The sequence below is a fragment of the Martes martes genome (genome assembly GCF_963455335.1).
Source record: "Martes martes genome assembly, chromosome: 11".
NCBI classification, from domain to species: Eukaryota; Metazoa; Chordata; class Mammalia; order Carnivora; family Mustelidae; genus Martes; species Martes martes.
In genome coordinates this window covers 105,610,582-105,622,617 of record NC_137899.1, presented here as the reverse complement: position 1 = coordinate 105,622,617, position 12,036 = coordinate 105,610,582, and the positions used below count along the sequence as shown (strand labels likewise).

Genomic DNA, 12,036 nt, shown 5'->3' with positions numbered 1-12,036 from the left:
GCGGCGTGTGCGTGCTCGGGCTCTTTTCTGTTGTGTGATCACAAAGGATGGCTGGATGACAACAGTGAGTTACACTGATTAAACACTTTATATTTTAATATTTTTATTTGAGTAGTTTTCCTGGATTACGTATTGGTTATAAACAAAATTATGTAAAAAGACTGCTCTCTTGGTTTCTGAAAATTAAATACTTAAAGTAAGTAAGTGAGAAATGAGCAAGTGAATTTTTCCATATACGACGTAATAAAAAAGAACCATTCCATCAAATACAGCTCTTCAGGTGGATTACTTATGTGTAAGTAACCCTCGGGAAGGCGTATGAAAGTCTGGAAATATTCAACAATATCCAACACTCACTCCTTTGGTAATCTTACCTAGCGAAGCCAGACCACAAAACTGTGAGTGGGAAAACTAAAATCCACATATATGTTGATGAGTCTCACAACACAGGTCTCTTTAAACAGCAATTTCCCCTAGTTTTCACCCCAGTGTTTTCTATACAAAACGTGACCTCAGGGGCGCCTGGGTGGCTCAGTGGTTTAAGCCTCTGCCTTCGGCTCAGGTCATGATCTCAGGGTCCTGGGATCGAGCCCCGCATCGGGCTCTCTGCTCAGCGGGAGCCTGCTTCCCCCTCTCTCTGTCTGCCTCTCTGCCTAGCTCTGATTTCTCTCTGTCAAATAAATTAAAAAAAAAAAAAAAAGTGACCTCATTTGACTTACACAGGAGCGCTCGCAGATTCATTCAGAGCACACGGCAAGTGACAGCCGCACGGAGCCCGGCGACCCCGTCCCTCACTCCACGGGCCAGGGGTCAGGGCCCCCGGGCTTACCCCCATGTTAAAGTTCTAGAACAGGAATGATGGAAACCCGGCCACACTCCAGCCCTGTACCCACACCGCTGCTGCTATGCACCCATCAGGACACTTTTCTCCAACTTCGGAAACCTTCTCAACACTCTCCAAGGCGGTCGTGACCACCTGGGGTTGGCCACAGAAGTGAAAGCTCACCAACCCCTCATGGGAGAAGCCCCGGCTACAGCCTTCCCGAATCAACGCTGCTACCTAATCCCCGGGAACAGCAGGACGCAGACCCGACCAAGAATGAAGGAGCACCCCGGAGCAAGGCAGCAGCCACACCACCGTCACAAACACCGAGCACCTTAGCCCCAGCCACCCGCAGCTGCGTGGCCCCGGGCTACTCACACGAGGTCTCCGGGACGAACGTCCTCCCCCCTCCGCCTCAGGAGGCCGCCCCGCGCCCGCGCTCGGCAGCGCCACTGTGCGGCGTGAGCCGCCACCGCGCTCCTGCGGGGGCCTCAGCAGCGCCCGAGAAGCGAGAAGCAGGCACAGGGCCGCGCGCCGGACGCGCCTTCGGGCACTCCCACAGCCACTTCACAAGCCGGCGCCGAGCCCCGAGACTGGGGTTCAGAGAAAGGAACTGACACGCGCCCACCCAGACGCGGGTCCTCCTCGGGGACAGCCACACCGTTCCCACCGTGTCGCGCCACCGCAGACGGAGGGACCGAAGCGCTCTGTCCAGGCGAGGGAGCGCTTCCACCGCTCCCTTTCGTGAAAGCGCATCTCGCAATGACCAGTGACCAAGCAGATGCCGACAGAGAGCCCCGGTGGGGACGAAGAACCAGTCTTCGGGCTGTACCCCGCCACTCGCCGCGTGACTGTGAGAACCTATACCCACAAAGAAGTTTTATTAAATTCTTTTTGAAAACGCTTCCTATGCCTGGGAGGCATTAGCCGTAACAGAGCGAAACGATATAAAAGGACGAGAAATTCTCTTGTGATTCGGGTGAATTAAAATCACTTTAAAAATAAAATAATAAAACGACTGAAAAAACAACCACTGTTTTAAGACTCGGCTCTTTCACATTTTAAAAAACCCAATTTAATAAAACCCAAAGATTATTTGATTATAAATAATGAAATAAGGAAAATAACAAAAGAGAACTCTGTATTGATTCACAATCACCTCACAGGTACACCTGGAGAATCCATATTAAGTTTTAAGGCATTTCCAATTCGTACACCAGAGTAAGAGTTCAGAGACACTTCTCTTTCCCTAAGCACCCGATGGACGCCCAGCTGAACTGTGATCTCCACCGGGCCACCTTCTGGCAGGACACCGTGCACTGCCGTCATCCTGTGTCCTCTCTAGAGACCAAGCGACGGAACCAGAGGAGGCCGTGACGAATAGAAAGAATAATGTAACTGCATCTATCTGAGGCCAGTTTAGGTCAGAAAAAAGCAAAGGAAATAAACTGACCCTCTCCACAGTGAACCTCTCGAGGAAACCTTATAAGGACAATATCCTGCGCCTCTGCACTAACGGGATGTAGAGAAGGCCAGGCCTCACGACAAAATATAAGAACATGAACAGACGACGAGATGCTTTTATTCCGTAAATAATTATAAACCTGAAACGCATAAATACTGCTCTGCACGGGTGTGATGTGCTAAGCCCGTCAGAGCCTTACCAGGGCGCCGGCTGAGCCCCAGGCATAGCGCCGTGGCCCATGGTGAAAAGAGGGAGGCCCGCAGGGGCGGAGACAAGAGCCGGGAGAAACGGGAGCTCACCCAGCACCTAACGAAACGGTTTCCTTTTTGCATCGCCTGCACAGTTCCGAGTATGTTCTCTTAAGAACACAAAAAGACCCAAGGCCTCCTGGGAAATACCAGTTTGTTCTGGCTCACAGACGGACACACACAGGATACCGACCCCCCAGTAAGTTGAAGGCTGCCAACACGCCACTGCAGGACTTGCTGGAATAAACCCTCAGACACAGAACATGTTGGTGAGATGACTTAAGAATTACAAAGAAAGTAAAAGTTATTCCAAATTTTGTCAAGTAGCTATTTTCGCACAGCAGTCCTCTGTTGTTCCTCTGTGTACTATATAATTATACAGCAGGATTCTGGAATACAGTCTTACAAAATATACATTTTTCCCCCACTGGAGAACAAAACAAAAATTCAAGTAGATAAATTCTTTTAAAGGAAAGGTGTTTATTAGTGTGAAAGCTGCTCTCAGAGCACAGCACACCCCGTACCTCCCAGCCCACGAGAGACCCTCACTTCACACGAGCCACACTGCACACAACACCAACCACAAATGTCACGGGAAATGGCCTCCTCCCAACCGTGGCCCCGTGGCCCCATGTCCCCTCCTCCTAAGTTTTTAATTCAAGCAAAAAAATGAGACATTGACAAAGTCTGCCTAAAATAAGGTCAAAACAGAAAACCACAGATACCGTGAAACTGCTTCCTGCTTAGGTCTTGCCTGAAGAAAACAAATTCATGCAATGATGAAACAAGCTAACGTGATAGAGGCCATTTGCTTATCCACACTCGGAATCACAAAGACGGAGGTGAGAAAAACAGATCTGAAAAAACAGCACAGGGTCTGTTGAAGATGGAATCTCCAGATCATACTATTCTATCAAAATTTTTCTCATCGCACGTGAAAAGGTCACACTTTCAGTCTACGGACCTAGAAATAAAAGAGAAAACAGAACTCCTTAAATGAACAGCGATGAGCTGTCCCTTCGGGTGTCGCTGGCCCGCTTTGAGGGCCTGTGGTCTGCGGGCCTGCCCTTCCTTCCTCCGTGCACAGCACAGATGGCACACAAGGGGCAGCACCATCCTGACGCAGACCGCAGGGTGCCCCGCCGTCGACACAGGACAGACAAGTCCCCTCCCGCGAGCGGGTCAAGAGCACGTAGCACGGTAAGGACGGATGCTACAGAGCACTGCCTGACCGAGAACCTTCTACAGGGCGATCCATCTGCAGCAACTGTGTCTATTCTGAGTACAGAGCTCATCCGAATCGCAATGGCTGTGCCTCACTGAGAATGATCTAGAAGGGGTACCGCCCGAAAGGAAAGAAAGAAAGGAGGCGCGCTCCCCTTCTGCACGCATGTCGTAAGATTGTACAGGACTTCACTGCGGAATTCGGTTAATCCTTTTGGTCTTCACAAGGGCAGAGATTAGCTTAAGAGAAAACGGGACCAGCCTCTGCAACAACGCTGCTTAAAAGCAGCCGCACGACACGCGCTTGCCCCCTGGGGGCTCCTTGGACCTACAGCTGCACACAACAATTACTTGTTTTTTGGTAAAGGAAATTTTATTTTTAAAACAAACCTGATGGTTCTATCACAAATTATCTACAAAAACAAGCTAAAAATGAGAAACACCTAATTTGGGGACTGTCCCACTGGTCTTTCAGGAAAACTCAAGACAGAGTCTGAAAGGCCACGGGTCTCGGCCGGGAGGAGAACCTCAGGGGCGACTCTCGTCACCCAGTGCAAGCACGGAGCGGCTGGCCCGCGGGGCCGTAACAGAGGCAGCTCTGACTTCCCGTTCTTCGAAACCCTTCTCTGGGAATTAGGACATTCTGAGGGAAGCACAGATTCCAAGAGGCACCAGTTACCTCGTCAACTTACCCCGCCTGACAACTTAATCACCCTGACCTTGGAGCTGACGTGCGGCCCATCTCCGCCACCGCTGTTTGCCCGGTGCATGACAGTCCTTTTCGCGCCGGGCTTGGCGTCCGGGGGCCGGCCCTGCAGGGACGCCACTCGAGCGGTCTGTGAGGGGGGTGGCGGCCCCTCCCCGTCCGCAGGTTTGACCTGCAGGACTCTGTGCTGAGCTGGACTCTGAGGTCCGGTTCTGGCCTGTCTCAAGTGTTTCAACGGTTTCATCAGTTGTCCTTGATAGTGCATGTTAGCACCGGACGGCACAAAACTGGATGTTTTGGGCGGAATATTTGAAACAGTGACATCCTGGTTTTTCACGAGAAGTCTGTTTTTCACATTTTGTCTGACCTGGGCACCTGGGAAGGGTAACAGTGGGCTCCCGTTGGTGGGCGACGGGGCGGCAGCGGGCTGCTCCGGCTCGGCCGCGGCCGGGGGGGGCAGGTGGAGCTGCTGCTGCTGGGCCAGCCTCTCGAGCAGCTCCTTCTTCCTCGCGCCCGCCTGCTGCTGCCGACGCAGCTCCTTCTGCTTGAGGATCTCTTCTCGCAGGCGCTTCTGTTCTTCTATCTTCAAGCGATACAGCCTCGTCTCTTCGTCTTCGTCGGGAAACTGCAAGAGAACACACGTCTGCTTTACTGCGGAGCGGGAGGCGAAGCTGGCCGGGCCGGGCCGGCGCAGCAGCCCGACAAGTGCACCTTCCGAAAACGCTCCGCTCGGGATCGGAAAGAAGCCATTCAGAATCTGCTTATAGACTTTAAGGATAACTCCTTCCTCTGGGGAGGGAAAAACGATTACACACAGCTCAAGCTAATTTGGAAAATCTTATCAGAATATTAGAAACTATTGAAATAATGTAAATTTCCACTCATTTACAAGTTTGAAACCAATTAAACTATTCATTTAAGATATCAAAATATGTTTCGAATGGAAACGGCAACAGTAGGGAGACCGTGCTGTCACAGAGGTTTTATCTGGCTCTTCTCTGACGAACCAACAAAAGGTGAGTGTAAATGACCTGAAAGGGCCTGATTAGAACTACTGATTTTTCGTACAGAATTTTCAGCCTGATCTCAAACTCATTTGTCACAGAATAATTGGTTATAATGAACAGCACAAGTCAATCTCTCTGACCTTGAACTCATGCACTCCCCACAGAATCAAAATGCTGCCAATTGCAGTATTGGAATATTAATGGTATGTAAGGAATGCCTTACATGCCAGCCCAAACTATTCTGAAAGTCCACCCAAAAAAATCTTTGAGAAAGTTCAGGAATTTCATAAAAAGCATCCCATGAGGAAAGTTTATTAAAGGATAAGCATTTGTTAAGAATTACAGTAATTTTCTTTAAAAAGAAAAAAAAATCGCAGATGCCCTCATCCAAAGATCCTTTACAAAAGAACTTAATAGGATCTGATCTCACTATAATTCAGCCAGGAACAAATAAACCTTAAGAATCAGGAATTAAGACCAAAAGGCAGCTGAGGAGTCTGTGGGTGCTCCCAGAACCCACAAAAATGACCGACAGGACAGTCAGGCCTCATGAGGACTTGCCTGGCATTTCAGAAGCCGTCCCACCCAGCTTGGTTATCGACTGTCAAAGTCAGGACAGATGTGAAATAGCAAATCTAAGGTAGATGAAGGCTCAGGGAGGCATCCGGAGCGAGACAACACTTGTCACGGGAAGACGGACAGACAGGAGGACGTGGACAATAGCTCCACGGTGCAGGCGCCGCGGCTTCCAGGAAGAGGCCAACTGCTGGGGGAGGCGGCAGGTCCAGAGCACCTGCTGCTCCAGCACAGGAGTAATTCAATTCACCAAGGAAGCTCCCCAAGCAATCAAGAAAGCCATTTTACACATTCAAGTACATACGAATACACACTTGTACACAGCTCTGTCCTTTATTGTATCATTACCAATTGGGTGAACGTAAGAAAATAAACATTTACCCAAGCCAAACAAATACAAGACTTCTCACAAAGTAAAATGGTGTCACTCTTGGTCCCACCGCATGTACCCACACACAGAATGACACGCAAATACATGAAGACATCCAACTTACACAACGGCTACCTGCGAGTCCCACTTCACATACAGAGCACCTGCTGCGTTCCATAGAGGGCTTCCCCAAACCAGCCAGGGAGAGAGCACCCCCAAGCGGCCCGCGGTGGGCCTAAAGCTCACTCCGCTCATTTTATTCAGCCACCACTACTAGAAAATTAAAGTGTCCCGTGACTTAATTTTTCTGAGCCAGATCATGTTATACGTACAAGGGGCGAGCTATCAGGACTGTAAGCAGGATAAAATTTTTAGCTAAAATTTCTTTTTATAAACTATCCTAAACCACTTTGTAAATCTACCTAATTTTTTCATATATTGACTTTAAAACCAAAAAACTCACCCCTTCTTCTAATATGATCTTAGTTGTTAACACTGTATCTTGACTTTGTACTTAACTTCCTCATGTGGTAATGTTACGTGACCACTGCTCCAAGCATTTACTAGGAAAGCCTGGGCACCTGGGTGGTGTGGTCCGTCAAACATTCCATCTTAATTTTGGCTCAGGCTGTGGTTAACAGGATCACTGAGACGGAGCCCTCTGTCGGGTTCCACAGTTGGCGAAGCGCCTGCTTGGGATTCTCTCTCCTACTCCCTCTGCCCTTCCCTCCCACGAGCTCGCTCTCTAAAAAAATAAATGAATAAATCTTTAAAAAAAAAAAGTTTATTAGGAAAATCTGACCCCACCTCCAAATTTCAATGGAAAGATAACTGATTAAGAAAACATGACTTAGGGACGTCTGGGTGGCTCAGTCAGTAAAGCGTCTGCCTTCGGCTCAGGTCGTGATCCCAAGGTCCTGGGATGGAGCCCCGCACCGGCCTCCCTGCTCGACGGGGAGCCTGCTTCCTTCCTCTCCCTCTGCCTACTCTGCTGCCGCCCCCTGTCTGTGGTTGCTGACAAATAAATAAAATCTTTTTTAAAAAAAAGAAAAAGAAAAAAGAAACCGTGACTTACTTCATGCCTCTGTTATTACCTCATGAAGTTCTTCACACTGCTGTTTTCATTATAGTAATAAATGTTACGAACTCACTGTATACCTTCTATGTACCTTTAAAAAATATTGGTGTAACTTCCACATACTCATCTTTTCCCACACCCCAGACACAAAGGCCACTGCTGCAAACGGCGGACCCCTCCTAGGGTGCGTTACTAACCCAGGGACAGCAGACTCCTATGCTGGGTTAGGAGCTATGCCTCACAGATCTGCTCTACTGCGGCATCTCTATCTCCAGGGAACAGCCCGGGACTGAACCCCCTCGCACGGAAGCCTCAGGCAAACAGATTCAATAACCTGCTACCCGCCCCCTGGAGGTACCAGGCTCTGCACCACCAGCTACAACCGGACAAACACACAAACACCGCCTAACATCATAAACCCGTGAGGATGCGTGCGTCTCACACGGACATGACTGTTAGGTTCAACGAAGGATCCGGCTGGGAAAAAGTGAAAGTTTTATGAAAAACTTGCTGGTCAAGAATACACTAAGAGGAACAAGCTGATCATAAGGCTTTCCATTTGAGATCAAAGATTTTTTAATGAAAATGGTCTTACCTCTGGTTCTGCTTTTGCCTCCTCTTTGGGCTGAACCGCAGGGCTGACTGGCTTGACTTTGGCTTCGGTCTTGCCCTGTGCGCTCCTGGGCCCACCCCCCGGCCTCGTGGGCGGTGACGTGCTGGCGACAGGCTTCCCTGGAGCCGCGGGGGTGGAGGAGCAGCGGCTGCTGCTCATCTCCATGACGTGCGCCGGCGCGATGGGCAGCTCCCGCAGGTTACTGTTTCTCGGGGCAGCCGGCTGCATTTGCTGCATTGGCCGTTTGGATACATTCTGAGAAGTTGTATTCTAGCATGAGAAGAAGGAAATTTAAACTACAACTGGGTACTTGGGAGAAGGAACATAAAAAGGTACGTACAAGAATCATGTTAACTACTACGTGACTTCTCCTTCTGGGGTGCTAATGACTTTCCCACGGCGAACACCTTCTTTCATGCACGGTTGTTCCTGCTCTGTGGGGCAGCACACGGCTACGGCTGAGGGTCAGGCCTGGTCAAGGTCATCCCACCTGCCTACGGACAGGCTCCTTTTGAATGGAAATTACCACCACGGGACCACAACTGCTGTCTGAGGACGGGGACTGACATTTTTAACGAAACTGATCCGGCCAACAAAGGGCGACAGGCACCACTTTTACTGGGCCCCCTACATTCAGGGTGGAACAAGAAACGAACAAGCAGTCAGTCGGTATCCTATGAAAACCACACCCTGCCAGGAAACATGCTCAGAAGTTTCACCCGAGAGGAAATTCTTAGCCCTGTTCGTCCCCCGGGGTCTTAACAGAGGCCCAACGGCTGGAGGAGCGCACAGGCAGTGGGGACGGCTGGGGGACGACTGAGCTCCCACAGCACCAGGTCAGGGCTCAAGGGCACAAGGCAGGGGTGTATCTGTTACACGGCGGTAACAGAACGAAGCCTCTGTTACAACGCAGCTCTCCCCAAGTCCTTCCTCACTTCTTACATCATGTTAGTCTCAATGCTACTTTAGCAAAGAAAGAAAGGCTAGTGAGTATGAGAAAACTGAAATTACAAGTAGCTAAGTGACACGCTTGATGCTGCAGGTCAAGGGGAAAGTACTTAAAGGAAAACCTAATTATCTCCCCTGGCCCAACGCTCTAACCATCAGCCTCTTTATGGAGTTACTTAATGAAAAACAAGACAACAGCAAAGACTACTGTCTTGTGTTTGTGGAGCACTGCACGTTTCCTAGTTTCCTTCCGTGCAAGACGAGTCATGCGCTGGCTGATGGTCCCCAGCCTGTACCCTCATAGCTAAACGCACTGTTCATCTCCCACCATTAAATACGGGCCTCATGAAGGCAGGAAACTGGCCCCTGTGTTCACAGGTACTTTCCCGGGAACCAGAATGGTGCCTAGCAACAGAGACTGGTCAGACAATTCTTCCTGAACTCGTTTATTTATTTACTCAGAGCCCAAGAAGACAGAGACAATCCAGCCATCAAAAAGCAGGCTCCTGGCAAAGGCAGAGTGCCCACCGCCCGTTTGCCAAAATTATGTGTCTACAAACAATACCATCTACCACTATGAAAGTATCTAGATACACAGAAGTAAGAGGAGGAGGTACAGAACATCAACGCAGTCTTTCTGGCACAAACGGGACCTCCTTAATTTGTGCAGTCCTAAGAAAATCCGTTTCCTAAGGAAGCAGTTTTTTTAAACATACACTCACTTCACAGAAACGTACTATACGTGTTTCAATAATTAAATCGGAACTGGAGAATGTTCCAGCTCCCAAGTACTGCCCCTCATGTCCCGGGCCCTCCAAGCCCCTCCTCCCCGGGGAAGACACTCACATGCCGCAGCCCCTGGCGCTGGGGACACTGCATCCGGCCGCTGCTGGGCGGTGGCTGTGCCGTCTGGACGTGAGGCCTGAACTGGGGCTGCGCCATGGGCATGAGCGGCGGCGGCGGCACGGAGAGGTGGTGCTGGTGCTGGTGCGGGGGCTGGTGAGGCGGCTGCGGGGGCGGCTGGTGCTGCGGGGGCGGCTGGAGCGGCGGCTGGTGCTGCGGCTGGAGCGGGGGCTGCTGCGGGGGCTGGGGCTGCGGCTGGTGCGGCGGGGGCAGTGGGGGGTGCAGGGGCCCCTTCCCGGCCGGAAGAAAGAGACACGACAGTTTGTAAAGGTACACACTGGTGATGTTCCAACGCGTAAGAAACCCCCAGCACCAGAAACTTGAAGTGGCACTAAAATTTCATTTTACAACTTGTGGGCAGAGGTAAGAGGATCTGCCAAAAGCTAAGCTCGTACATTTTATATGTGCCCTGAGTCCTCTCAGCCCCAAACTCCAGGAGTCTGCCCTAAGGAAACAACCAGGGCCGCGAGCACACAGCGTTGTGGACGCTGACAGCAGAGTTTCTGACACGAGAGCACTGGGAGCGACGAACGTGTGCCAACAGCAGCGGCGGCGGCCCGGCCTGCAAACCCGGGCGGCACTTTCTGAAGGCAGCGGTGAGAGGGGACTCACGAGCAGGGGAGTCTGCTGCCGCGCCAACCAGGCACGGTGATGAGGCTGCACCGCACCCCCGGGGACCACCAGCACCCGAATGCTGGTGGTGACCGTTCCCAGACCCCGGGATTTCTCACTTCCCTTTTTAAATACGCAAACGTTGCTGCAACGGAGATGTATTCATAGTTCTTAATTTTAAAAAAATGAAGAAACATTTTATCCTACTTTAACACTGAAATCAGTTTGTTTGTTTTTTTTTTAATTTCAATAGTCTGCATGTTTTCAAACAGTTGATTCAAGGATCCCGTGATTCTGCATCTTACTAGTAGGGCTAAATCTAAGCAGAGTCATATGGGGCAAGAAGGATCTCACAGAAGCCCCAGGCTCCTGCGCAACACTGCCTGCAGAAGGGGGCAAATCTTCCCAACCACAGGGGAACAGCGACTCCGTTCTTCCCTCCACGCAAAGAATCTTTCTGCTACATTTTGCAGGAACATAATTTGACAAAGAACTTTATTTCCATTGGTGAACCTTTCCAGAATCTTGCAATGAGGAGGAAAGGTATTATCAAGGCATGTCCTATTAGCAGTACCACCTTTGAAAAAAAATCAAATACTGAATTTTTTCAATTCCCTCAAAATGAAAAAAAAAAAAAAACCTTTATTTCCATTTCTCCTAAGATTAGGGAGAAAAATAATATTGTCAAGAAAGTTGCCTTTAATAAGTAGCATGTTTAAGACTAAACCCTTATCCTCTACATAACCTCCACACTCTAGCAGACTCGGATGGAACAGGAAACGTCACCTTCTGAGACATAAAGACCCAAAGCTCCGGCGCTCCCCCTCCACACAGCCGATGCATACCTGCAGGTTAGGCTGTGCGTGCGTGGGCAGGAACGGCTGTCCCGGGCCGGGCAGGAAGGGCTGCCGAGGAGGGATGAAGGGCCGCGTGGCCGCTGAGCCCGGCTGGCTGAAGTGAAGGATCCCCACGGGGCCTGGCGGCTGGAGGGCCGGCCGGACGGGCCTCTCTCTGGGGAACACGGGCTGCTGTCCCTGCTGACTAAACGCTGGTCCAGGCTGAGTGAATGGTAAGGGGCTAGGGGTGGGCACTGGGTGAGTGCTGCTAAGAAGCGTGGGGGGCGGTGGTGGCGGCGGGGGGCTTCGCTGTTCCAGAAAGAGATGACTCGGGAACCTTGGTTCACCTGAAACTGAATGGTGGTGCAACATTACCCTCGGCTCGCACACAACACGGCATCACCCAACAGCAGTTTTTTGTTTTGTTTTGTTTTGTTTTGTTTTTTAAGATTTTATTTGACAGAGAGAGATCACAAGTAGGCAGAGAGGCAGGCAGAGAGAGAGGAAGGGAAGCAGGCTCCCCGCTGAGCAGAGAGCCCAATGCGGGGCTCGATCCCAGGACCCTGGGATCATGACCTGAGCCGAAGGCAGAGGCTTTAACCCACTGAGCCACCCAGGCGCCCCGAA

General features: G+C 50.6%; 1 protein-coding gene across 6 annotated transcripts in view; it reads right to left on the bottom strand.

Annotated features, from left to right (window-relative positions):
* Positions 1–12,036, bottom strand: part of RBM33 (RNA binding motif protein 33) — a 132,223-nt gene that overhangs the window by 26,415 nt on the left and 93,772 nt on the right. For 3 of the 6 annotated variants that reach the window (XM_080818217.1, XM_080818218.1, XM_080818220.1), the window contains exons 11-14: positions 11,419–11,762; positions 9,905–10,192; positions 8,093–8,380; positions 4,453–5,091 (exon numbers count right to left, since the gene is read on the bottom strand). In XM_080818217.1, the coding sequence (XP_080674343.1) occupies positions 4,453–5,091; positions 8,093–8,380; positions 9,905–10,192; positions 11,419–11,762 (1,559 nt within the window). Of the gene's footprint in view, positions 1–3,003; positions 3,501–4,452; positions 5,092–8,092; positions 8,381–9,904; positions 10,193–11,418; positions 11,763–12,036 lie in introns of those variants that run through there. The other 3 variants (XM_080818222.1, XM_080818219.1, XM_080818221.1) reach the window with 3 other exon arrangements.